Source organism: Eulemur rufifrons, chromosome 24 (assembly GCF_041146395.1).
Source record: "Eulemur rufifrons isolate Redbay chromosome 24, OSU_ERuf_1, whole genome shotgun sequence".
In the NCBI taxonomy this organism is placed as follows: domain Eukaryota; kingdom Metazoa; phylum Chordata; class Mammalia; order Primates; family Lemuridae; genus Eulemur; species Eulemur rufifrons.
In genome coordinates, this window is record NC_091006.1 from 12,865,847 (window position 1) to 12,892,712 (window position 26,866).

The window sequence follows — 26,866 nt, forward strand, 5'->3', positions numbered from 1 at the left end:
TCCGGGAGCAGAGCTACATCCTAGCGGGGAGTGGCCTCCTGCGTTCCTCCGGAGAGGCCCTGGAGGAGCTGGGCTGGGGATGGAGGATTTGCTGTCTGCAGGTGGAGAGGATTATGACTCGGAAGGAGCTGCTGACGGTCTATTCAACTGAGGATGGCTCTGAGGAATTTGAGACCATTGTTTTGAAGGCCCTCGTGAAGGGTAAGAGTTGGACCACCGAATTCTCTCCCTCTCTCAGCTCAACCTCGGACGCCTTTCTTGGCCTGAGTATTTCATCCATCCTCTCTGGTCTAAGGCCCTGGCCCTTTTATCTCTCTCTGTCTTTCCCCTTTGTGGTGTGTGTGGGGCTTGGCACGGTGCTGCTTGGGCAGTTTCCCCAGAGGCTTTCATGTTGTTCCAACATCTGCTTCCTTCTGTTGGGTCCATCCATCCATTCTTTCATCTTTCCATCCATCCATTCTTTCATCTTTCCATCCATCCATTCTTTCATCTTTCCATCCATCCATATGTGCAGATTGATCTTCCTATCTATTCAGCTACCTGTCCTTCCATTCATCTCTCATTCTTCCATCCATCCATCCATCCATCTTTTCCATCCACCCACTTTCATCTATCCACCCGCACATCCACTGACAATTCCATCCACTCATTCTCAAATCCATCCATCCATCTTGCATTCATCCATCCATCCATCCATCCGTCCATCTTTTCATTCATCCCTCCAACTATTCTTCCATCTGTCCACCCACCCACCCATTCTTCCTTTTCTGCTAAGCACTTTGGTTGGACATGAGCCAAAGTGCCATGTCCCAGTGAGGACCTCCTGATCTTTCACTAGAAATGGCAGCTTAGAGGACTGAGTGATGAAAACCAAGGCAGGGAACACAATGACCACCTGGAAGAGACTGGGGATGGGGCTCATTTAGTCATTCAACAAACATCATCTTGGGCTCCCCAAATCAAAGCAAACCTGTTTCCTGCTCTTAAGGATCCCAGACTCTACTGGGGTTTAGACACAACCTTAAGTAAAATTTAAGACAAAAACACAAGAAGGAATCACTGTCAGTAGGGGAGAAAGTTCAAGGAGAAGTGGGTATTTAAACTGGACCTTGAAGAGTCAGTGGAATTTGGATTTAGTAAGCTGGAGGGAGGGACAGAGAAGTAGCAAGGAAGGTCCCCAGGGCTCTGTGGGGCTGTGGGTGGGGAGAATCATTTTGCTGTCAGAAGAATTTTCTAGGGGAAACACCTCCTTAGCTGCAAACTCCCCAGAGGCAGAGTGGCAACATACGGACATCCTCAGCCCCGGGGCCTCACTCCACTGGTATCCCCCATGTTTGTGGACAGCAGAAAGAGCAATTACTTTTAACTCTGGAATCAGACAAAGTTGAATTTATTTATTTATTTATTTATTTTAATTTTTTTTTTTTTTGAGACAGAGTCTCACTTTGTTGCCCAGGCTAGAGTGAGTGCCGTGGCATCAGCCTAGCTCACAGCAACCTCAAACTCCTGGGCTCAAGCGATCCTCCTGCCTCAGCCTCCCGAGTAGCTGGGACTACAGGCACGCGCCACCATGCCCGGCTAATTTTTCTATATATATATTTTTAGCTGTCCATATAATTTCTTTCTATTTTTAGTAGAGACGGGGTCTCGCTCTTGCTCAGGCTGGTCTCGAACTCCTGACCTTGAGCGATCCACCCGCCTCGGCCTCCCAGAGTGCTAGGATTACAGGCGTGAGCCACCACGCCCGGCCCAAAGTTGAATTTAATGCCAGCCTGATTCCTTCCTTGCTGTGTGACCTTGAGAAAGAGAGTTCCCCTCTCTGAGCCTCAGTTTCTCTCTCTTAAAAATGGAGATAATATCTTGCAGTTGCAGGAGTGTGGTGAGCTTCGGCGGCAAGGATGGAGCAGTGCCTGGTCCCCAGTGTGGCCTAAAAAAGAGGGGCCCTTCTTAAAACGATTCCACTTCCTGTGAGGGCACATCCTTAAATACAGGACGACAGTGGGCAGATCTTGTTCACTTTACAGAAGTTAACTCAGAAGCCTCCTGGGGGAAAACAGGGCAGCGCCGTAAGATGCGGTTTGAGGGGGTGGTGTTGTGAGCCCACTGCCTGCAGCAGTGGAAGTGATCGCACTTGGCTGAGGACATTGGAGATGGCCGATGGGATTTCGGGTGGCAGAGTGGAACGGATGAGGTCTCGGCGAGAAGGAAGCGGGAGGGAATGAATGCTCCGTAAGAGTCTAGCAGTTTTCTTCCTTATCCCCCATCCCTGCCTGCAAGGATGAGCTCCCCCATTTTGCAGATGAAGAGAGGCTCAGAGAGGAGAAAAGTGACTTGCCCAAGGTCACCCAGCTAGTAGCAGGGGACAGGGTTTTCATTCAGGTCTGTGTGACTCTCGGTCATACATTACAAGGGGCATGTTTGGGGTGAGGTTAGAGGCTCACGGGGTTGGTATGTAGCATGTGGCATGAAGGGGGTGTTGGAGACAAGGCCAGTGAGACAGGCAGGGCCACACCACCCAGGACCTCAAAGGCCAGAGGAGGGGCTGAGACTGTCATGAGAGGCAGGGGAGGCAGGGTCAGTTCTATGGATAGAAAGACCCTCTGTGAGTGTTTCGGGGCAGAGTGGAGATGAGACTGCAGCGATGGTGGTTGGGGTGGAAGGGGATGGCAGTAGGGGACAAAGCTTGAGCTGCAGCTGGGGCCAGGGGGCAATGGTGGGGGGGGGCTAGGCAGAGAGAGTCAGGGGGCTGGACATGGGGCTTGGGGAACAGATGGGATGTGGGATAGGAGGGGAAGTGAGGGACAGACAAGGACAGACCTGGGAGTCTGCCTCATTGACTGGGAGACGGGGACCCAGAGGCAGATGGGTCAGGGGTAGACACTGAGCTCAGTGTGGGACATGATGAGCATGAAAGGCCTGGGGTGGGGGTGGGTTTAGATGACAAATGGTGTCAGGTTAAGGCAAAAGATGAAACAAGTACTAGAAACTGTCTCTTTCCTTCTCTTGAAACTGTGAGGAAAGTCGGGGAGATTCATAGAATCTTAGAAAGTCCCACTCTGATCGCTCAAGATCAGGAGTTCGAGACCAGCCTGAGCAAGAGCGAGACCCCGTCTCTACTAAAAATAGAAAGAAATTATATGGACAGCTAAAAATATATATAGAAAAAATTAGCCGGGCATGGTGGCGCGTGCCTGTAGTCCCAGCTACTCGGGAGGCTGAGGCAGAAGGATCGCTTGAGCCCAGGAGTTTGAGGTTGCTGTGAGCTAGGCTGACGCCATGGCACTCACTCTAGCCCGGGCAACAAAGTGAGACTCTGTCTCAAAAAAAAAAAAAAAAGAAAGTCCCACTCTGAATTGGCTTCTGGATTCGAAAAGAAATGTGAAGCTGTGTGGTACTAGACATGTCCCTGCCTTTCTCCAGGCCTCTGTTTCCTCAACTGTCAACCGTTGAGGTCACAGTGGCTAAGCTGCGCGCTCCCCATAGTCTGGAACCTCTTCCTACGGTTGCTGTTATTGATAACAATGTTATATGGGGGGACTATTATTAGTCCCATTTTATAGACAAAGAAACAGAGGCTCCCAAGGTTTGGTGGCTTGCTTGAAGTCATTCAATTGGTGTTGGTGGACCTGGGATTGGAATCCAGGTCTGCCTGCCCCAGAGCCCAATTGCTCAGCTCTGTGATACCAGTTTTTGGGATGACCAAAACGCGATGGATTTTCTTTGGACATAGATGTGGAGCAAGTGGAGGCAGAAGGGAAAACTAACTCCGTGGCACAGGCACTCTGTAGAAGGCTTCATGCCCCTGTTGACTGCTCATGTTTGGATCCATCCAATCGCTGGATCAAAAATTTAAAGGCCTTTGTTCTCCCTTGCTGTTTTCAATAACCTCCAGGCTATCCCAGAGTCAGATTTTTTCCAACCTCATTTTCTGCTATTGTCACCTCTTTCCTCCCACTACATACTGCAAGTTTCAGAAATCAAAGTGACTCACATTTTTAATCATATGCTGTGTTTTCTTGCGGCCAGGCCTTTGCTCAAGCTGTTCCTGCTGCCTCAAAGGTTCTTTTTCCACCTTAGATGCGCACCTCCAAATCCTAGTGGTCTCTCCAAGGCCCTCCCTCAACACCCAGCCTCTAGGAGGCTCTCTTCGGCCACTCCAGACCTCTGCGCCTGTGGCCTCCTCTAGGCCCTGATCATACTCTATGCCCACTTCTGAGGACACTGAGCATTCTGGGTGTACTTATGTGTGTCCAGGACAGAGTTCCCCAGGAAGTGTATCCGATTTCTCTCTCCATCCCTCCCATGGCCTGGTCCGTAATGATTTCTTTCCTTCTTCCTGGGGGCTCCGAACCAGTGGGTCTGTGCTCTGCCCTGAGCGGAATGACCTTATGCCTGTGATAGCCTGACGGCTTAGTGACCCCAGACTCCGCCCCACAACACCCGCTTTATGCAGAGTTTAAATGTCAGGCATCCCAAATAGAAGCAAAACAGACATTGAGCAGAAGTCGACACCCTCCCCCTGACTCCTTGCCCCCCTCTCTCTCAACCTTCCAGCTTGTGGGAGCTCTGAGGCCTCAGCTTACCTGGACGAGCTGCGTTTGGCGGTGGCTTGGAACCGCGTGGACATTGCCCAGAGCGAACTCTTTCGGGGGGACATCCAATGGCGGGTGAGGGGTCAGCGCCTGGGGATCCTGTCAGAGGGGATGTGCTCTCCTTCCTCGCTGACTTCTAGGACACTGGCCCTGCCTTCTGTCACGCTGTCCAGCCTTCCCTTAATTCTCCACCCATCTCTGACTGTCGTCTAACCCCATCTTGTTCCCATTCTCCCCATCCATCCGTCCATCCATCTGTCACTCATCGCCCTGTACCCTCACCTCTTGTCCTTAACCTCGGAGCTCACCTGGCCTTCTGTGTGTCCTCTGCTCACGTCTTTCCCCATTCATCCCGCCGGTCAGGCCTTCCACCTGGAGGCCTCCCTCATGGATGCCCTGCTCAACGACCGGCCTGAGTTCGTGCGCCTGCTCATCTCCCACGGCCTCAGCCTGGGCCACTTCCTGACCCCGACGCGCCTGGACCAACTCTACAGTGCGGTGCCCCCCAACTCGCTCATCCGCAGCCTCCTGGACCAGGTGTCCCACGGCGCGGGCGCCAAAGCCTCTGCTCTAAAAGGCGAGGCTGCGGAGCCCCCGCCCCCTGAGGTGGGCCAGGTGCTGAAGATGCTGCTGGGGAAGATGTGCGCCCCGCGGTACCCGTCCGGGGCCGCCTCGGAGCTCCACCCGGGCCAGGGCCGCAAAGAGAAGGCGGAGAGCGTAAGGACCGGGCGTGAGCGGAAGGGCCTGGGGGCGGGACCAGCACGGGAAGGGGCGTGGCCAAAGCACAGGTGGGGCGTCGGGGCGGGGCGGGGGCGGGGCCAGTCATCACCACGCCTCCCTTCGCGGCAGATGCATCTGCTCCCAGACAGAGCCACCTCCGAACTCTCGCTGGACGCTGGCCTGGGGCAGGCTCCCTGGAATGACCTGTTCCTGTGGGCACTGCTGCTGAACAGAGCCCAGATGGCCTTGTACTTCTGGGAGATGGTGAGTGCTGACTCCGATTCCTAATTCTGCCCTCCCGCATCCCTGTCCCTTATGCCGACCCAGGCCGGCCACACGGTTTCCCGACCTCTGACACCACCCCGACAGGCACCGCAGCCTCAGTCCCCGATACATGCCTCCAACTGCTTCGTCTTCCTTTCCTCTCCCCACATCATACATACTTTTCCCCTTAACAATAAATGTGTGTGTTGGCCGGGTGCGGTGGCTCACGCCTGTAATCCTAGCACTCTGGGAGGCCGAGGCGGGTGGATCGTTTGAGCTCAGGAGTTCGAAACCAGCCTGAGCAAGAGCGAGACCCCGTCTCTACCAAAAAAATAGAAAGAAATGATCTGGCCAACTAAAAATATATATAGAAAAAATTAGGCAGGCATGGTGGCGCATACCTGAAGTCCCAGCTACTTGGGAGGCTGAGGCAGGAGGATCGCTTGAGCCCAGGAGTTTGAGGTTGCTGTGAGCTAGGCTGACACCACGGCACTCTAGCCCGAGCAACAAAGTGAGACTCTGTCTCAAAAAAAAAAAAAAAGAAAAAAGAAAACAAACAACAACCAACAAAAAAACAGTAAGTGTGTGTGTGTTGGGCATTTCCCCATGTTCGTCCATATACATCAATCCCATCCTCTCAAAGTGGCCGCCTACATAAAGAGGCTAGTCTTCCCCCCCCCCCCCCCGCAGCTGACGGGGAGTCACTTAGACAGAGCTCCACTTGCAATGTAGATGCATCACTGTCGCTGAAACGCAGTAAGGAACAGAGCTAGTGGCGAGGAAGCCAGCTGTGGAGGGGAAGCTGGGTTCTCCAGGGAGCCCAGATCACGGCCTGGACCCAAGCAGATGGGGTGGAAATGTTGGGACACATCTGAGAGATTTTTAAGAAGTTTAAAAAATAAAAGAAAAGAGAAGAGTCACAAGATTTGAATAGGATCCAAGATGCCTGGTTTTATGTTATAGAAATACCTTAATAGGACCCCCTTTCTTCAACCTATCAGGTCATAAGTTCAATATAATTTTTTTTCATTGAGATAAAACTCATATGACGTAAGTTTCACCACTTAAAGCACTTTAAAGTGTACAGTTCAGTGGCCTTTGGTACACAATGTTATGCAGCCATCACCACTACCTAGTTCCGGAACATTTTCATCGCCCCAAAAGGAAACTCTGTACCCATGAAGCAGTCACTCCCCATTCTGTTCTCCCCTGGGCCCTGGCAACCACTAGGGCGATCTCTGTGAATTTGCCTATTCTGGATATTTCATATGAATGGACTTGTACAATATGTGGCCTTTTGTGTCTGGCTTCTTTCACGTAGCATAACGTGTTCAAAGTTCATCCATGTTGTAGCGTGTGTTCGTACTGCATTCTGTTTTATTGTTGAATAACGTTCCATTGTTATTCAATGGAACAGGTTGTTTCACTTTTTGGCTATTGTGAATAGTGCTGCTAGGAGCATTCATGCACACGTTTTGTTTGAACACCTGTTTTCAGTGTGGAAAACCGTGGAAACTCTGTGTTTAACTTTTTGAGGCACTGCCAGACTGTTTTCCACAGGGGCTGTACCGTTTTACGTTCTTGCCAGCAACGTACAGGGGCTCCGTTTTCTCTGTGTCCTTGCCAACACTTTTATTTTCCATTGTAAAAAAATTATGGTAAAATATACATAACATAAAATTTGTTATTTTGGCAATTTTTAAATGTATGCTTCAGCAGCATTAAGTATATTATTGTGTAACCATCACCAGCATCTATCTCTAGGAGTTTTTCTTCTTCCCAAACTTAAACTTTGTATTCATTAAACAATAAACTCCTATCCCCCAAGGCCCTGGCAACTACCATTCTACTTTTTGTGTCTATGAGTATGACTATTCTAGGTACCTCATATAAGGACTCATACAACATTTGTCCTTTTGTGTCTGACTTATTTAACATAATGTCTTCAAGTTTCCTCCGCATTGTAGTATGCATTAGAATGTCCTTCCTTTTTTTTTTTTTTTTTTTTTTTTGAGACAGGGTGGAGTGCAGTGGTGTGATTATAGCTCACTGCCACCTTGAATTCCTCGGATCAAGTGATCATCCTGCCTCAGCCTTCTGAGTAGCCGGGACTACAGGTGTGTGCCCCCACACCTGGCTAATTTGTCTATTTTTTGTAGATATGGGGTCTCGCTCTTGCTCAGGCTGGTCTCAAACCCCTGGCCTCAAGTAATCCTTCCACCTTGGCCTCCCACAGTGCTAGGATTACAGGCATGAGCCACTGCACCCAGCCTCAGCATTTCCTTCCATTTAAAGGCTGAATAATATTCCATTTTATGGATATACCACATTTTGTTCTATTGATGGGCATTGGGTTGTTTCCACATTTTAACTATTATAAATAATGCTGCTATGAACATTGGTATGCAAATATCTGAGTTCCTGCTTTCAACTTTTTTGTGTATATACCCAGTTGTGGAATTGCTGGATCATACGATAATTCTATGTTTACTTTTTCGAGGATCTGCCACACTGTTTTCCTCAGTGGTTGCACCACGTTATATTTCTGCCAGTAATGCACAAGGGTTCCAGTTTCTCCACATCCTCATCAATGCTTATTATGGTCTGTTTTTTGTTTTGTTTTGTTTTTGAAAATGGCCATCCTAATGGACATAAAGTGGTATTTAGTTGTGCTTTTGATTTGCTTATTTTCAGACAGGGTCTCGCTCTGTCACCAGGCCTAGAATGCAGTGGCATCATCGTAGCTCACTGTAACCTCAAACTCACTCAAGCGATCCTCCTGCCTCACCCTCCTGAGTAGCTGGGATTACAGGTGTGTGCCAACACACCCAGCTAATTTTGTCTATTTTTTGTAGAGACGGGGTCTTGCTCTTACTCAGGCTGGTCTTGAACTCTTGGCCTCAAGTGATCCTCCTGCCTTGGCCTCCCCAAGTGCTAGGCTTACAAGTGTGAGTCACAGTGCCCAGCCCTGGTTTTTCTTAATGACTAGTGATGTTGAGCATTTTTTCATGTGCTTATTCTTCACTTGTATGTTAATATCTTTGGAGAAATGTCTATTCAAATCTGCTCTCCATTTTTAAATTGAGTTGTCTTTTTCATTGTTGAATTGTAAGAGTTCTTTATATATTCTGGGTATTAATTCCTTATCAGATATATAATTTGCAAATATTTTCTCCCATTCTGTAGGTCATCTTTTCACTCTGTTGAGAGTGTCCTTTGATGCACAAAAGTTTTAAATTTTGATGAAGTCCAATTTATCTATTTTTTTCTTCTGTTGCTTGTGCTTTTTGATGTCATATATAAGTAACCATTGCCAAATCCAAGGTCATGAAGATTTATCCGTATGTTTTCTTCTAAGAGTTTTATAATTTTATAATTATATGTTATAATTATTTAATCCTACATGTTAATCTTATTCAAGGTCACTTGTATGTGATGAGTCCCTTCTATCTTGCTGTTTTCAAAATTCTTTTTGTTTTTGGCCTTTGACAATTTGATTATAATATGTCTTGGTATGGATCTCTTTGAATTTCTCCTACTTGGAGTTCCTTGAGCTTCTTGGATGTGTAGATTCATGTCTTTCATCAAATTTTGGAAGTTTTAGGACATTATATCTTCAAATATTAATTCTTCCCCTTTCTCTCTTGTCTTTTTGAGTTCATATTATGCATATTTATAGTATCCTTGGTAGTGTCTGACAGGTCTCTTGGGCTCTGCTTATTTTTCTTCATTTTTTTCTCTATTTGCTTCTCAGACTAGATAATCTCAAAGGACGTAGCTTCAAGTTCACTGATTCTTTTGCCTGCTTGAATCTGCTGTTGAGCCCCTCTAGTGAATTTTTCATTTCAGTTTTACTTTTTGGCTCCAGAGTTTCTATTTGATTCCTTTCTTATAATTTCTATGTATTTATTCATATTCTCCATTAGATGAGACATCTTTCTTCTGGGTTCCTTTAGTTTTTTGTCTGTGATTTCCTTTAACACTTTGAGCATATTTAAGACAGCTAATTTAGAGTCTTTGTCTAATAATTTCAATGTCTGAGTTTCCTAATGGACAGTTTCTATTAAATTCGTTTTTTTCAGTGTATAGGCCATACTTTCTTGTTTCTTTGCATGCCACATTATTTTTTATTGGAAAGTGGACATTTTTGAACATTATAATGTGGTCACTGTGGAAATTGGCTTTTCCCTTCCCTCCAGGGTTTCTCTTTGCTGCTTGTTGTGGTTTGCAGTTGTTTGTTTGTATAGTGACCTTTCTAAACTATTTTTGTAAAGTCTGTAATCTTTGTCATGTGTGACCATGGAAGTCCTTGTTCTATTAGCTTAGTAGCAGTGACCTGACAGAGATTTCCCTAAATGCTTGGAGCCATACAAACAAACAAAAGAACAGAAAACTCTCTCAGTTTGCAGATTGTCTCTGTGTTGAAGCATTCTTTCAACAATTGTCTAAACTGTTTACAATTCCACTTTAGTTTTCACTTCCTGCTTGTGCAGAGCTTAAAGATTCAGCCAGAGGTGACAGTTCAAGGTCTTCTCTGGTATTTTCTAGCCCTGGTCATGTGTGTAGCCTTCTGGATTTCCTGGTACACAAGGAAGCTTTCCAAAGCTCTTATACTCCCAAGTATCTCCTTTCCCAGCCTTTTCCTCTCAAGCTGTTCAGTGTATCTTTTGCCTGCTGCCACTGCCACCTTGCCTTAGGTGGCTGAGGGTAATTCATTTGCCTTTAAATGCTTTCAACAATACCACTTGGGAAGCCACTTCTGCTCTGGGGAAGCTCCAAGGCTGGTGAAACAAAGTCAAGCCCATGAGCTGTTCCTTTAGGGAGCCACCAGATAGGTCCACGCACACAACCACATATTCTTTGAAAGTAAGGTCTGCATTGCTCCCTTGGAGGCCAGCAACCTGCACCAGGAATGTGGGCCATTGTCTTCAAGGTCACCACTCAAGACACTGGGGGGCCAGGGATGGTAGGTTAAAATGTCACAGTGCTTTCTTACTGAAATTTAACAGTTTATGTCTTCAGTAAGCATGCTTTTGGTTTTTGCAAATTTTGGATTAGATTCTATAATTCTGGAAAAGTGATTCTGACAGTTTTTGCCAGCTTGTTCATTGCTTTTGTGGGGGGATGGAGTTTTGAAGTTCCCTACTCTGCCATTTTTGGTGACCTTTCCAACTACTTCTTGACCTGTCCATGACTGCTGATGTCATTTTCACTCCAGCCCAGCCCCTCACTTGTATCCCTGGTCTCTGAACCACCTGACTTCTGACATTTTCACCTGACGTCCAGTTTCTCCCAGATTCATCTCCAAACATTACTTCATTCTTGGCCTCTGATGACCCCACTTAATTTCTGACCTTTGAGTCTGTACCTTCCCTTGGTCACAGGCTTTCTTGCTTCTCCCTGATCCCTCTCTGAAGTGCACCTTAAACTCTGACCCATGCGTGCTCCCCTCTGTCTCTCTAGGGCTCCAACGCCGTGGCCTCAGCTCTTGGGGCCTGTTTGCTGCTTCGAGTGCTGGCGCGCCTGGAGTCTGAGGCTGAGGAAGCAGCAAGAAGAAAAGACCTGGCCACCAAGTTTGAGGGGATGGCTGTTGGTGCGTGGTGCATGGTTCCTGGGAGTGGGGATAGGGGCTGCCATAGAGGGGGGATGTGTATCTTCCCACTCCTTGAATATGCCTTCCCCTTCTCTTTAAGTTCCCTGCCCTTTCCTCTCACACCTCTCCCCACTGCTTCCCTTCCCTCTCACATAAATTCCCTGCCCCAGACCTCTTTGGCAAGTGCTTCCACAGCAGCGAGAATCGGGCCACCCAACTACTCTTTCGTCACTGCCCACTCTGGGGCGATGCCACCTGCCTCCAGCTTGCCATGCAGGCTGACGCTCGTGCCTTCTTTGCCCAGGATGGGATACAGGTGAGCATCTGAGAGTCCCCAGCTGGACTCTGGAAACTATGGGGATAAGCCCCTGACACCATGGTCTTGAGCAGCCCCTCCCCCTGGAGACCATCCCTCCCCCAGGAAGTCTTGCTCTTCTCTCAGGAAGGCTGCTGTTTCCATAAGAAGCCCTACTCCCTGCCACAGAAAGCCGACCTTCCCACAGTAAAGCCCATCCTCCTAAAAAGTCCCACTCCAGATACAGTAATTCCTGTTGACCCTAATAGGAAGTCCCACCTCCCACACAGGAAGTCCTTCCCACTCCCATTTCTCTCAAAGGAAGCCCCACCTCATCCACAGGAAGTCCTTCCCGCTTTTTAGGAGGTCCCTAGTTCTGGTTCTCAACAATTGGAATGACCTCACTGGATGATTACCTAGTGTTTTGGACATAGACAAACTTTGGCCTATGAAATCCCCCCCTTCCTGTAGGAAATTCTCTCCCTTGGGAAGCGGAAGCCCTGCTTGCTCTCACAGTCTCTCCGATCCTGACAATCTGACAGTTTGAAAACTTTCTCAGTATCCTTAATTTAAATCTGATAGGAGCTCACAGAGTCCCACCTTCAGTACAGGAAGTTCTGCCTATCCAACAGGAAGTTCCACCCTCATCTATTGGAATGATTTGACTGACATTTCAAATAATGACCCAGAGCCCTTTACTGTGAACAGTGGTTAAACTCACGGATTCTAGCTCAACCACTTACTGGTTTGGGCCATTTCCTTAGCCTCTCTGTGCCTCATATGTGACAAGAAGAAGACACTAGTTAACCTACCCTCTTGGGGGCATAGTGAGGGTTAAGTGAGCTCATCTATGTAAAGTGCTCAGCCCAGTATCTGGCATATAGTGCCAATAAATGTTGGCTGTTTAACTCTGCTAGCCAAAATCTGGGGCAAGTTGTCTTTGCCTTTGACCACTGTCCATACCCCCAGTAGTTATGGCCCCCATGTTGGGCACAGCTGTGGCCCAACCCTTGCTGGGGATCTTAGGGAGGGGACTGTGGGACGATTTGGCACCTGATCCTCCATACACCCCACAGTCTCTGCTGACACAGAAGTGGTGGGGGCAGATGGACAGCAGCACGCCCATCTGGGCCCTGGTTCTTGCCTTCTTTTGTCCCCCACTCATCTACACCGACCTCATCGCCTTCAGGTCAGTCCCCTGGGGGTGGAGTCGTGGTGAGGGGTGTTCAGTTTCTCCCTCCTGCTCATTTCTGCCCACCTTTTCTACTTGGTCTTCCCAATGTGTCCCTTCCCTGGGAAAGGGACTCTCTTTCCCTCCCCCAGAGGGAGTGTCCTGAGAGGTAGGCTTTTGGGAGTGCTCCCTGTGGTGTCTCTAGGGGCAATTCCTCTGCCTTTCTGGTCATGGCTCTAGGGGAAGATCCTTTGGGATGACTTTAGGGGGCCACTTCCATGTCTCTCTGCCATGTCTGTGGGTGAAGAAGTTTGAGTTTTTCTGGAGAACTCCTCTGCCCCTCCCTTCTCCCCATTTCTCACTCTGTTCTTCCATCAATGCCAGGAAATCAGAAGAGAGGTCCACACAGAAGAACCTAGAGTCTGACGTGAATAAGAGCGTTAATGGGGAAGGTCCTGTCAGGTGAGTGATGCCCTCAGCATCGTGTGAGGTGGGGACACCCTGGGCAGCTTCAGGACACCCGTCACTTCCATGTCCTATCAGGGACTGGGAACAAGGCCAGAGATTGTGGCTTCAGCAAGCCACTGACGATACTGAGGAAGTTTCCAAAATGCCAACCTCAAGGCTTGCCTTGAAATTTGGTTCTGCCACCAAGGAGGCTGTCACTAGAAATTGATTTGCTTCACACTCTATATGCTCCCATCCTTCTGTAGCAAGTGGAATCGGGTGGATTTGGTTCATTTAAAGATTTTTCACCTATTTTTTGCCTGACCCCAAGGCCCCTGATCTTGATCATTATGCTGTGGTCCCCGTGAAGGTGTTTTCCAAATCAAGTCTCAGCAGATGAAACAGAAATTTTATAAGGCTTCTGATAATGTTGCATGGCAGAGGTGCTAAGGAACTTGGCTCTGAGTCAAGCAGACCTGGGTTCAAATCCAGACTCTGACCTTGGAAGTGACTTCACCCTAAGCGTCAGTTTCCTTTTCTGTAAAATGAAGGTAAATGGGATGCCTGCCCTCTGTTAGTCAGGTGATGTCAGGTAATGCTGCAGCAACAAAAGATTAGGGCCAGGCAGTGGCTCATGCCTGAAATCCTAGCACTTTGGGAGGTTCATGCAGGAAGATTGCTTAGGCCAGGAGTTCAAGACCAGCCTGGGCAATGGCAAGACCCCATCTCTAACAACAACAACAAAAAAATTAGCTGGGTGTGGTGGCGTCTGCCTGTAGTCCCAGCTACTCTGGAGGCTGAGGCAGGAGGATCATTTGAACCCAGGAGTATGAGGTTGCAGTGAGCTGTGATGATGCCACTGCACTCCAGAGCCTGGGTGACAGCGTGGGACCTTGTCTCAAAAAAAAAAAAAAAAAAAAAAAAAACCCTCAGTGACTGGAAACAACAAAGGTTTGTTTCTCACTCACAGCCCATTTGCGGCTTGGTGGTGGATCCGCTCCATGCACTCTCAATTCTGGGTGAGCGAGCACCTGAGCTCGGGCATTGCTGGTCTCAGGGCAGAGGGGAAAGAGACCTGGCACACCAGGCTGTGCTCTTAAAGCTGCCACACGGAAGTGGCAAAAACAAACCAGATGTCGATTTCATTGTTCTTAATTCTCCATGGGAAGTGTACACTGAAAGGGAGCCAGGACGTTTGGTGACGAGTAATACAGTCTCCCACAGTGTCCGAGGGGGCAGTTGGGATGATACATTTAGAAGACTCGTAAAAGGCATATCCTAGGGCCCAGCAGATAAGAAGCTGTCAACTAATAGGAATTATTATTACTACTGCTGTTGTTAATGCATTTATTTTTGTCGTTGAACAATGGTGTGTGTGCACACGTGTGTGTATAAGAGTCTGAATCCACGGCAGTAGAGAAACAGAGGAAGAAGCCCAAGTTCATATCTGTCTTTGCACCCTCCATCTGTATGTTAGCCACATAAATGAGGAAAGAGAAAAGAGGAAAAAATGTTTCTGGTAACTGTTAAAAACATGATCAGACTGCCAGAAGTCTGTAACACCCACTACATAGCTCACGAAACACGTCAAATTTAAATATATGTATGGATAGATAGCTTTCTAAGACAAGGTACAAAGAATACAAAATATTTATCAAGATAGAAAGGAAAGAGCGGGGTGCGGTGGCTCACACCTGCAATCCCAGCACTCTGGGAGGCTGAAGCGGGAAGATCACTTGAGGTCAGGAGTTCGAGACCAGCCTGAGCAAGAGCGAGACCCTGTCTCTACTAAAAATAGAAAGAAATTAGCCGGGCAACTAAAAATATATTAAAAAAATTAGCTGGGCATGGTGGCGCATGCCTGTAGTCCCAGCTTCTCGGGAGGCTGAGGCAGGAGGATCGCTTGAGCCCAGGAGTTTGAGGTTGCTGTGAGCTAGGCTGATACCACGGCACTCTAGCCCGGGCAAGACAGTAAGACTGTCTCAAAAAAAAAAAAAAAAGGAAAAACTAAGAAAAACATTTAGTCAGCTTTGGGCCACTGAAAAAGGTTGGCTAGAACGCCCCAGTGTCTGATGCCAAGATCAATGATGGTGACCGTGCCTAGCGATTTCCCATCTTGTGCACTATATGATGATGATGATGATGATAGTGTTGGTCACAGCAAATGTTACAGGACACTTAACAATCGGCAGCTGTTGTGCTAAAGCCTTTTGAAAATCAGTTCGTTTAATTTTCCCAACGCCCTATGCAAATGCAATAGGGCCTATTGTTACTCCCATTTTGCAGATGAAATAACAGGCATTAAGTCACTTGCCTCAGATCACGTGGCTGGTAAATGGTAGAGATGGGATTTGAACCCAGATCTTCTTGTTCCTGAGTCTGTGCTGTCGGCCACTGTGGAGAGCTTTGTTGAAGGACAGATCCCTGTTCCTCCCCTCTGAGGCTTGGGGCATTCCATACCCACCGCACGCCCTTGTTACAGGATGAATAGAAGGTGAAATGTGAAATATCAAGACTGTTTTCCCTTGTCACTAGGGAGTTCTGTCTGCTCTGACCTGCTGTCCCCAGCAGTTCTTTCTGTAGATTTCGCTGTTCTTTCTGCTTTTTCTTTTTCTTTTTCTTGAGACAGGGTCTTGCTTAGTTGCTGGGCTAGAGTGCAGTGGCATCATCACAGCTCACTGCAGCCTCCAACTCCTGGGCTCTAGCGATCCTCCTGCCTCAGCCTCCCAAGTAGCTGAGACTACAGGCGCTTGACACCACACCCGGCTATTTTTCTATTTTTTTTTAGAGATGGGGTCTCTCTTTGGCTCAGGCTGGTCTCAAACTCCTAGCTTCAAGCAATCCTCCTGCCTCGGCCTCCCAAAGTGCTAGGATTACTGGTGTGAGCCACTGCGCCTGGCCTCTACTTATTTTATTTATAACAGCTTTATTGATATACAATCCACATACCATACAATTCACTCACGGTGTACAATCCAATGGTTTCTAGTATACTCACAGTTGTGAAATTCTTAGCACAATTAATCTTTTTTTTTTTTAATTTTTTTTTTCTTTTTTTTTTTTTTTGAGACAGAATCTCACTCTGTTGCCTGGGCTAGAGTGAGTGCCATGGCATCAGCCTAGCTCACAGCAACCTCAAACTCCTGGGCTCAAGTGATCCTCCTGCCTTAGCCTCCTGAGTAGCTGGGACTACAGGCATGTACCACCATGCCCGGCTAATTTTTTCTATATATATTTTTAGTTGTCTAGCTAATTTCTTTCTATTTTTAGTAGAGACAGGGTCTCTCTCTTGCTCAGGCTGGTCTCGAACTCCTGACCTCGAGCGATCCTCCCGCCTCGGCCTCCCAGAGTGCTAGGATTACAGGCGTGAGCCACCGCACCTGGCCCACACAATTAATCTTAAAACATTTTCATCACTCCAACAAGAAGCTTCGTACCCATTAGCATCACTTTTCATTTCCACAGCCCTAGGCGGTTTCTGTCTGTGGATTTGCCTCTTCTGTGCACTTCACATAAGTGGAATGGTACACTCTATGGTCTTTTATGAATGGCTTTTGCTCACTTAGAGTCATAGCGATATGTAGCGTGTATCAGGACTTTATTTCTTTTCATTGCTGAATAATATTCCATTGTATGGCTAGACCCCGTTTTACGCATCCATCCAGCAGCTGGTGGACATTGGAGTTGTTTCCACTTTTGGACTGATGTCTTTCCGCTTGGTTTTTAAAGAGAAGACATCCCTCCAACCCAGTTTGTTTTTCTTGTTAGCTTTGTGAATTTATTAATATTAGTATTATTCATGCTGGCATTTTTGATTTGAGGTGAGAATTAAGAGTCAGGATGAAATTGGGACAGAGGGTCAGATCTCAGGCGAGAAGGGCCGGAGATTCGAGCAGCACGAAGGCCAGAGCTCAGTGGCCAACTGTGGCTGCCTGGTCAGTGTCAGATATGGGGAAAGACCAGTTATATGAGCAACGTGGGCTGGATAATTTCATGTGGGAATTTGTGGGTCGGGGCTCCTAGAGACATGAATTGTCAAACCTGGGGAGGATCTGAATTATGAAAGTGAGGGGGTCAGAGGTCATTTGGGGTCAGAAGTCTGGTAGATGGTCCCAGGTCAGACATAGAGAATCACAGGTTGTGAAGGGGAAGAAGAGGGACTTGGAGGCAAAAGCCGGGTGGGGGTCAGCGGTCAGCCCAGGGGTCAGAGGTCACAAAGGTAGAGGAATTTAGACATGGAACATCAGAGTCTTGATGGTAGGAGATTCCAGAGGTCAGAGGTTAGATGCAGAGGTCAAAAGACAAGAAGGTGGCTCTTGTCAGACTGAGTTGCAGGTCAGGCCAGGTCTGAGGTGGTGCCAGGGAGGCGTGGGACGTGGACGGCCAGGTATCTGGGTGGCAGCGGTGGAGGTCAGGGCTCAGGGATTGGGCTGAGGCCTCCTCCCTCTGTCCTCTCCCCCCCAGGCTGGAGGACCCCGCCGAGAAGACATCGTTTGACGCCCTGCAACTGCCCAGCCGCGGAGACAGCTGTTGGGGGTGCGGGTGCCTGCGCCGCTGGTCCCACTTCTGGGGCGCGCCGGTGACGGCCTTCGTGGGCAACGTGGTCAGCTACCTGCTGTTCCTGCTGCTCTTCGCCCACGTGCTGCTCGTGGACTTCCAGCCGGCGCGGCCCGGCGCGGCCGAGCTGCTGCTGTACTTCTGGGCCTTCACCATGCTGTGCGAGGAGCTGCGCCAGGGCCTGGGCGGCGGCGGCTGGGGCAGCCTGGCCAGCGGGGGCCCCGGGCCGGGCCAGGCCTCGCTGCGCCAGCGCCTGCACCTCTACGTCTCCGACACCTGGAACCAGTGCGACCTGCTGGCCCTCACCTGCTTCCTCCTGGGCGTGGGCTGCCGGTGAGTGTCCCGCGGGCCTTTGAACCGTCGCCCCTTCCTGCCGGAGTCTCAGTGTGAGACAGTCTTGCTCATTGTGGAAAAACAGAGACAACTGCCCCACTGCCAGCCACTCAGCCTTGCTGCTACGTATTGCTAGGTCTGGAGGTTACCAGATGTTTCTCAGAGCCCCCAAACCTGGGTGACAATCTCACCTCCTCATTCTTCTTCCTCCACAGCCCTTGTCCTAGGCCCAGCCCTTCTGACCCCCAACTCTCTCTGCCTGGTCCCCCAAGTCCATTCATGCCATGGTGTAGCCCTCTGCCCCTCCCCCCACCCCAGCCCCCTGCACTCTGGTCTCTTCCCTCCCGCCTGACCTCCACAGGGCCTCAGAAGGGTCTTTCTAACCCCCGGCCTGGGCCCCCCGTCCCTGCTGCTGTCTCCCCAATTTCTTTCTCTTCTCCCCACCTACACTCCTCCCTCTCTGAGACCTCCGTGCAATTCCTTCATCACAGGAGCATTTGGCCTTGACGTTTGGTCCCAGATATTTAGAATCTCCATAATTAGAATTTACTGGTACTGACAGATTCTTCTCGAGGAAGTATTTTCCAGTTATTTAAAATTCCCTGATCAATGTTACATACAGGGCAGTTAAACTCATTTCAATTCTTTTCATTTTCAGTTTCTGAAATTATTTCAACTTGGTTATTATTTGGGTTAAGTTTTACAACGAATCTGTGGTTCATCACTCCTGTTTTTGTCCCATATTGAATTCCGCCCAAATCTGGGGTCTGTGTTTGTGACTTTTCCTTTGTGGCTGTGACTTCTTTCATGTCCAGTTTTCCTGGATCAAATTTCATAGATTTGAATTTCATCAGGGAGGCTCAAGTGCTCTATCGACCTTTTAGTCCGTAAATACCTCGGCTATTTCTGTTTATTTCATAGCTAACTCATCAAAAACAAATTGTGAGGAATTCCCGTCAATTATTTTCTGTTGCTTGCACTGGGCTGTACAGTGTGAGTTCATTTCTTGCACAGTTTCCAGATCATGCTGAGTAGTGCCCAAGGGGAGGGCACAGGGTAGGTCAAAACGTTTTTGGGAACAAATTATCTTGTCTTCGAGTCTTGGTTCATGCTGTTCCCCCTTCCTGAAACACTTTTCCCTCTTTTCCTCTGCCAGACCAACTCTGACACTCCCTTCAGACTTCAGCCTGGCTATCCCTGCTTCTGGAAGCCTTTCTTACCCTCCCCAGACTCTGGGTCCCTCCTTTGTGTTCCCCTGAGATGCCCCCAAATGGTACTCTGGCTAGGGCTTGTGCTGTCTCTGTCCTCATGCAAGATTATAAACTCCTCAGGCCACATCTGTCTCATCTGCCAGCAATTTAAAACATCTTTTAAATGCAGAAATATGTCCTCACTGAAAAAATTAAGCACATGAAACACATAGAACAGAAACCAAAGATTTTCCTCCATCATTGCAAGCAGCCTGCCTTTTTCTGGGGTTACCGCCATCGATAGTTCGGTGCACATCCTGCCTGTTCTTTTTCTATTCATTTACAAAGACAGATACACATAATTCTTTTTACACAAAAGACATGATATTTTATTTAGTCTTCGGGCATCTTTTTCTTTTTCTCTACAATATACCCTGACATACTTTCTATGTCAGTTCACTATTTGCAAATATACCTTATTCTTTGAAAATGCCACATCAAGTTTCAGAAGAAAGGATTTTAGCCATCGTTGGCTAAAGATCAGAAGAGACAGATTTCTCCTTGCCAGAATTTAATGAATGTGCTGTTTTCATAAGGCAGTAAGACAAAAATTCTGAACTTCAAGAGGTAGAAATCAGCCCAAGAGTTTCTCAACAGTCTCTTTCATTTTCTACTCTAGATATTATGAGGTTAGAATCAGATATTTGCTGCTCTGGTGCTAGTCCTCTGCGGATGAGGTTTCTCTCCCTTTCTTTCATCTCTCCCTTCCTCCTTCCCCTTTCTTTTTTTCTTCTCTCTCTCTCTCTCTTTTTCTCTCTTCATTTCAGGCCCAAGCTGGTTAGGACACCCTCCTTTTGAGTAGAGCAGACAAAAAGCAGTTTGGACACAACTTGGGGACGCTTTACAAGGGAGCCTACACATCCCAAATGGTTGACAGCAATGAACCCCTAGTCAAGCTTTTCTCAGCAGACACACTGAGAGACTTCTTCTATGCTGTATTAGAAATGCTACAACGTATTTGACATGAATATTTTATTCAAACAGAGAGCAAGATAGGAGAGTTGTGCAGAACACTAATGCTTCAGTTTATTCCTTGTATTGTGTTAAGGTGTCTTTTGAGATGAAAGGGCTAAGGCCTTGTGCTACCATGCTCTAGGAATGCCAGCGATATTTTGGACAGTTTATCAAACCCAGTACTTTCCAGGCAAAGGAAGAATTCTTGCTTGAAAAAAATGGAAAGATCTCAGTTTGCAAGGGAGAAATGTCCAGTCATCTCCAGAATTGAAGGATAAATCGTACTTCCTTTGCCAGTTTCCTGTAGATCAACGTTTAGGTTATTTCTGTTTTTTTTATTATCCTCAAATAATAAAAGTTTACATCCCGGATGTAAAGTTGGTGGGTTAAAGGGTACATATATTGTTGACAAAGATTTCCTTCTAGTTTCATCCATTTCCACGCCTACCATCAGGGTAAGAGAGTGCCCCCTTGAGGGCATACTTGATAATACCTGTTAAAACTTTTGTAGTTCTCAGTTTATTGTACCTTAAAAAATTTTTGCCAATCTGATGGGTAAACATGACCTCTCCTTGTTTTAATTTATGCATCCCTGACTAGAAAGTAGGTTGGGCATCTTTTTGGAAGCTTAATGGGCACACATACTGTGTCAATTGTCGTCATAGTTTTTGCGCCCCATTTTTTAATTGAGGTTCATTGATCGCTTGTCTGTACACGCATGCGCACACATACACACGCATGTAGGTGCTCTCCTGTATTCTGGATCCTAATCCTTGGTAGTATGGTCATTCTAAATATCTTCTTATAGTCTATAGCTTGTCTTTTCACTTTTGTACATTAAACTTTCTTTTATTCTTTAACTTTTCATTTTGAAATAAACTGAGATTTATAAAACATATTGCAAAAACAGTACAAAGAATTCACCTTTCACCCAGACCTTACAAATGTTAAAGTCTTACATGATCAAAACCAAGAAATCTTATTTAAATTTCACCACTTATCTCCCTGATGCACTTTTTCTACCGGAGCCAATCTGCGATCTCATTTTGCTTTAGTTGTCCTGTTTGTTGATCTCCTGTAACCTGGGACCCTTCCTCTGTCTGTCTTTGTCTTTTATGAGCTTAACACGTTCGCACCGCCCAGGTTGGCTGGTGCCTCCCTAGTTGGGTTTGTCTTATGTTCCCTCAGAATCAAATCTAGGCTGTGCATTTTTGGCAGGAATACTGAAGACATGATGTTTTGCCTTTCTCAGTCCATCACATATATGTTAGCTTTTGAGGCACACAAATTTTTTATTTCAAAGTAGTCAAATTTATCAACGTTTTCTTTATTGTGGTTTTATGTCTTGTTTATAAGATGTTTGGGTTTTCAGATGCCATCCTATTCTGTCCCAAGCTCTTGAAGAAATTCTTCTATATTTTCTTCTAAAGTTTTTAATGTTTTGCCTTTTACACTAGGTTTTAATCCACCTAAAGTTTAAGTCCATGATGATGCAAAATAGGGATATAGTTTTTATTTTCCTCATAAATTGCTGATGTTTATTGGCCATTTGAACTTCCTCTGTGGATTGTACGGTGTTTATCCTGTTTCCTATTAGGCTGCTTGTCGGTTTGCAGGAACTCTATATAGTTATATTTTATAAATAAAAGTAGAAATAAAACTCTATACTTTTATAGGTTGGATCAGAACTCCGGCAGTTTTTCCAACCTAATTCTTACCAGCTTTTTGCTAAAGCCATCGTGCATTCAGTCATTGTTTAATGGGTGCAGCCATTTTTAAATGGGGGCCGTGCCCTGCGCCGACCAGCTTGGCACTGATTAAATTTGAGTAAACCCAGGTGACCCAGAGGATCCTGGTCCTGCCCTGTGGCGGCCACAGCTTCATCTGAAGCACGGTATTGGGAAGACTCCTGTTTTCTTTGGCATCCTATGACCCTTGGGTGACGCTTGGGTGACCCCTGCCACGTCTCCCCACACCCCAGGCTGACCCAGGGCCTGTATGACCTGGGCCGCACTGTCCTCTGCCTCGACTTCATGATTTTCACGGTGCGGTTGCTGCACATCTTCACGGTCAACAAGCAGCTGGGGCCCAAGATCGTCATCGTGAACAAGATGGTGAGAGTCGCGGCCTGGGGGGTGGACGGGGCCACAGAAGAAAGGGGTGGGGCCAGTGAGGGAGCAATTTGGGAAGAAGGGCGTGGCTTTGGCTGGTGTGTGGTTTAGGAGATAGGGCGGGGCCAGGGGCGGGACAGACTCAGCCACACCTTCCTCTCCCCACAGATGAAGGACGTGTTCTTTTTCCTGTTCTTCCTTGGCGTGTGGCTCGTTGCCTATGGGGTGGCCACCGAGGGGCTCCTAAGGCCCAAGGACCGTGACCTCCCCGGTATCCTGCGCCGTGTCTTCTACCGGCCTTACCTGCAAATCTTCGGGCAGATCCCTCAGGAGGACATGGACGGTAAGGAGGGATGACAGGGTCTGACACCTTCCCTCTGAGTCTCTGTCCCCTCTCCCTGGGTCTCTGTACCTTGCTAAGAAAATGTCTACCTCTGAGTCTCTGTCTCCTCCCAACGACTCCCCACATCCCTGACCGTCATCTCTATGGGACGCTGTCCCCTTCTGTCTGTATCTCTGCCCCGCTTCTCTGGGTCTCTGCCTCCCAGCCACCCTGTCTCTGGCCACCCTACCCCCTCTGGCTTTCTGACTTCCTTAGGTCTCTGTCCCTCCGGCCTCATATCAGAGTGTCTCCCTTCACAGTGGGCCTCATGGAGCATGTCAACTGCTCGTCGGAGCCAGGCTTCTGGGCGCACCCGCCAGGGCCCCAGGCAGGCTCGTGCGTCTCCCTTTATGCCAACTGGCTGGTGGTCCTGCTCCTCGTCATCTTCCTGCTGGTGGCCAATATCCTGCTGGTCAATTTGCTCATCGCTATGTTCAGGTGAGGCCTGATTCTCTGATCCAACCTCACCCAGCATGACCCTTGACCCCATCATGACTCTAGAACCCAGCCTGATCAAGTCTGTCTTTCGTTCCCAAACTTACTTAAATCTAAGGCTGGCTTGTTCCCAAGCCTGGCTAGACCCTGCTCCTGACCTGGACGTTGGACTCTGATCCTCTCCCTGAGCCCAGGCTGAACTTGTTTTATCAGGGTAAAATATATATAATATAAAATTTGCCACCGCACCTGGCCCAAGTTTTTTTTTTTTTTTTTGATCATGAAATGTTGTTGAATTTTGTTAAGTGCCTTTTCTGTGTCAGTTGAGATGTTCATGTGGTTCCCCCTGGCACCCCAGCTTTGTTTTAGTAATACCCATGCAGTGTATTACATGGTTTCTGTATGTTGAACTACTCTTGCTTTCCTAGGACAAATCACGCTTGATCATGGTATATAATTCTTTTCATATGCTGCTGAATTAGATTTGCTAGTATTTTCTGAGGATGTTTACACATATATTCATAAGGGATCTTGGTTTGTAATTTTCTTGTGCTATCTTTATCTGGCTTTGGTATCACAGTAACGCTGGCCTCATAGATTAAGTTAGGAAGTGTTCTCTCCTTTTCAATATTTGGAAGAATTCAAGAAGCATTGGTGTTGATTCTTCTTTAAATATTTAGTAGAATTGACCAGTGCAGCCATCTGGTCCTGGGTTTTTTCTTTATTGGAAGGTTTTTGATTCGTGATTCAAACTCTTATGATAAATCTATTTTCTATTTCTTCTTGAGTCAGTTTAGGTAATTTGTGTATTTCCAGGAATTTGTCCATTTCAACTAAGTTATCTAATTGACATACAACCGTTGATAGTATTCTTTTATAATCCTTTTTATTTCTGTAAGATCAGTAGTAATGTCTCCATTTTCATTTCTGATTTTAGTTATTTGTGTCCAGGCTGACTTTTGAGCTCAACTTTAATCCTGACTCCAACATCTACCTTTAATACGTGATACCATCCCCAACTTGACCTCTGACATCTGACCCTTGGATCTTCTAACTTGACTTCTAATCTTATCCTGTAATAACCTCTGACTTTATTAATCTTGACATCTGCCTGCTGCCTTGGACTTCGAACAGATAGTGCCTGACATCTAATCTTGATCCCCTGCTCCTGATTGGGCTCTCACTTCGGGTGACCTTGACCTCTGGCTTCCACAGCCACACGTTCGGCAAAGTACAGGGCAACAGCGACCTCTACTGGAAGGCGCAGCGCTACAGCCTCATCCAGGAATTCCACTCTCGGCCGGCGCTGGCCCCGCCCCTTATCATCATCTCCCACGTGCGCCTCCTTCTCAGGCGATGGCGACGCAGGTCCTCCTCCTCTTCGTCGCCCACCTCCTCGCATTTCCGTGAGAACAAAGCTTGGCCTAAAAAGGAGAAATACAGGGGGCGGGACTTGCAAGGAAAGGTGGGGGGCGGGGAAAGGAGGGGTAAAGGCCCCAAAAGACTAGTGGGCGGGGCTTGGGCGGTGAAGGGCGGAGCGTGCTGTGGAAACGCCTGGGCGGGTTCTGGGAGAGCGGCTCTGAGGGCGTCCGGTGGAGGGGCGTGGCCCGAGACGGGGGCGTGGCCCGAGGCGGGGGGCGGGCCCTTTGACTCCATCCGGACTCCGCCCTGCAGGGGTCAACCTCTCTAAGGCAGAGGAACGTAAGTTACTGACTTGGGAATCAGTGCAGAAGGAGCATTTCCTGCTGGTGCGCGCTCGGGACAAGCGGGAGAGCGACTCTGAGCGTCTGAAGCGCACATCCCAGAAGTGAGAGAGGGACCTGGGCGGGGGCGGGGCTTTCGGCCTGGGGGCACATCCCATGACGTCAGTTGAGGCGGGGTAGGGCTTGTAAAGGCCAGGGACAGAAGCGGAGCCCGAAGGGTAGGGTGGGGGGGAGGCCAGGCAGAAGGCGGAGCTAGGGGCGGAGCTTAGGGGCGGGGCGGGGCTTCGAGGGGCTGGCCGGTGGGCTGTGTCCGAAGCTCTCCCTTTCCAGGGTGGACACTGCGTTGAAGCAGCTGGGACACATCCGCGAGTATGAGCAGCGTCTGAAAGGGCTGGAGCGAGAGGTGAGGACTTGGGGCCTGGCTGGGGTGCTGTGGCAGGAGCGGGGAGAGTCCGATTCCCGTGTCCTCTGACATCCCTCCCGCTCCCCAGGTCCGGCATTGTAGCCGCGTCCTGGGCTGGGTGGCCGAGGCCCTGAGCCACTCTGCGCTGCTGCCCCCAGGTGGGCCGCCACCCCCATCCCCGCCTGGGCTCAAAGGTCAGTGTGTAGGGTCAACCTGTGTATTTCCCACCTCTTTTGCTGTGTTCGTGTGTGTTTTTCTCTCTCACTGCCCTTTCATTGTCCCTGGGTCACTTTCTTGGTCTTCTTTGAGCTTTTTTGTGCTTCTTTCTTCTTGTCTTTTCTTTTTGCCGGTCTCTCCCTTCTCCCCCAATCACCTGCTCTCTCTTCTCTCTTTGCCCCAGACTGAGCTCTGTCGGCGGATGTCAGGGAGTAGCCTCCGCAGGAGTGTTTGCTCCTAGAGTAAGGCCCAGCTGGGCCTCGACCCCTGCGCACCTGGAGGCTTTGTCCTTGGCGTGGGCCCCAGGCCCATGGACTACCACCTGGGCTGCTGTCACGACTACCTTGGGGAATGTCATCCATGCGAACCACAGCATGTCCGGCTCCCCCCAGAACCACAACCACTCTGGGAGGACCCAGCTCTGGAGCCTGGGCCGTTGCCCTTCTGAGGGCCCTGCCACAGCATGGGAAGGCTGGAGGGTTCTTAGGGTTACAGGGACCACAGACCCCACTCTCCCCACACTGGGGAAATAAAGCCATTTGAGATGAATAACGTCTGCGTGCTTGATTCTTGGGGAACTGGTGAGTGTCTGGATCCTTCTGGGATGGGGGCTGGAACCTAGGTGGTGGGTTTGGGGTCCTTGGTGGATTTGCTGCTATATTTCAAATATCTTGGGGTCTGATCCCTCCTCTAAACCCCACTATTTCCCCCTGCCTCAGACTCAACACCTCTTGTCTGCACTATTTTGGTGGGTTTCACTTCAGTGGGACAAGAACCCATCTGTACCCCCACGAGTTTCTCCTTTTCAGTGGAAAAATAACCCTGAGATAATAAGCAAATTATTTCCTGGAGTTGGGGTGGGTGGGTGCTGTGTACATCTGCTCTGGCAATAGGGAAGCGGATGATGCATATTTGAGTAGATAAATGCATATGTGTCTTTAAAAAGTCTAATTAGTGGAAAATTGCAGGCCAGGCACGCACAGGGTTGAGGCAAATGTGCATCATTATACATGCAGTTAAACTAAATAGCCCATAACAAACTAAACTGGTAATGACAAGGCTGTACTGACAGCAATTATTAGTTAAATAGCAAGAGAGTCACCAACCACCAACACATCCCCAAATCAAAACCCAAACATCCTTCCTCCAAATTGGAGGAAATCCAACTATCTGCCACTTTGGGTGCAGAGTAGCTTTGAAACGTTGCCAAGTGTTGTGTGGCAACAAGACTTCTCTGGAAGATGCCGAATTAGTTCTCACTAACCCAGGTGGTTATAACGACCGTGAGGTGGTTAATTGCAAGAGCAAGAACCGCAGCGAACGCACCAGGCTAAGTGCACCACCTGTACTAAATCAGCGAATTTGTATGATAAACATGTAAGGCAGGTACAATTTTCGTCTCCATCTTGCAGGCGAGAAAACTGAGGCACAGATAAGTGA

General features: G+C 48.2%; 1 protein-coding gene across 1 annotated transcript in view; it reads left to right on the forward strand.

Annotated features, from left to right (window-relative positions):
- TRPM4 (transient receptor potential cation channel subfamily M member 4) overlaps positions 1–25,937 on the forward strand; it is a 37,323-nt gene extending 11,386 nt beyond the window's left edge. The window contains exons 9-25 of the mRNA XM_069458276.1: positions 102–201; positions 4,555–4,667; positions 4,956–5,309; positions 5,442–5,576; positions 11,040–11,169; positions 11,340–11,485; positions 12,541–12,653; positions 13,020–13,097; positions 17,547–17,972; positions 22,158–22,290; positions 22,456–22,630; positions 22,930–23,107; positions 24,320–24,510; positions 24,779–24,911; positions 25,138–25,210; positions 25,299–25,404; positions 25,611–25,937. Of these exons, the coding sequence (XP_069314377.1) occupies positions 102–201; positions 4,555–4,667; positions 4,956–5,309; positions 5,442–5,576; positions 11,040–11,169; positions 11,340–11,485; positions 12,541–12,653; positions 13,020–13,097; positions 17,547–17,972; positions 22,158–22,290; positions 22,456–22,630; positions 22,930–23,107; positions 24,320–24,510; positions 24,779–24,911; positions 25,138–25,210; positions 25,299–25,404; positions 25,611–25,615 (2,589 nt within the window). The 3' untranslated portion in view covers positions 25,616–25,937. The remainder of the gene's footprint in view (positions 1–101; positions 202–4,554; positions 4,668–4,955; positions 5,310–5,441; positions 5,577–11,039; positions 11,170–11,339; positions 11,486–12,540; positions 12,654–13,019; positions 13,098–17,546; positions 17,973–22,157; positions 22,291–22,455; positions 22,631–22,929; positions 23,108–24,319; positions 24,511–24,778; positions 24,912–25,137; positions 25,211–25,298; positions 25,405–25,610) is intronic.
- Positions 25,938–26,866: the final 929 nt, after the last annotated feature.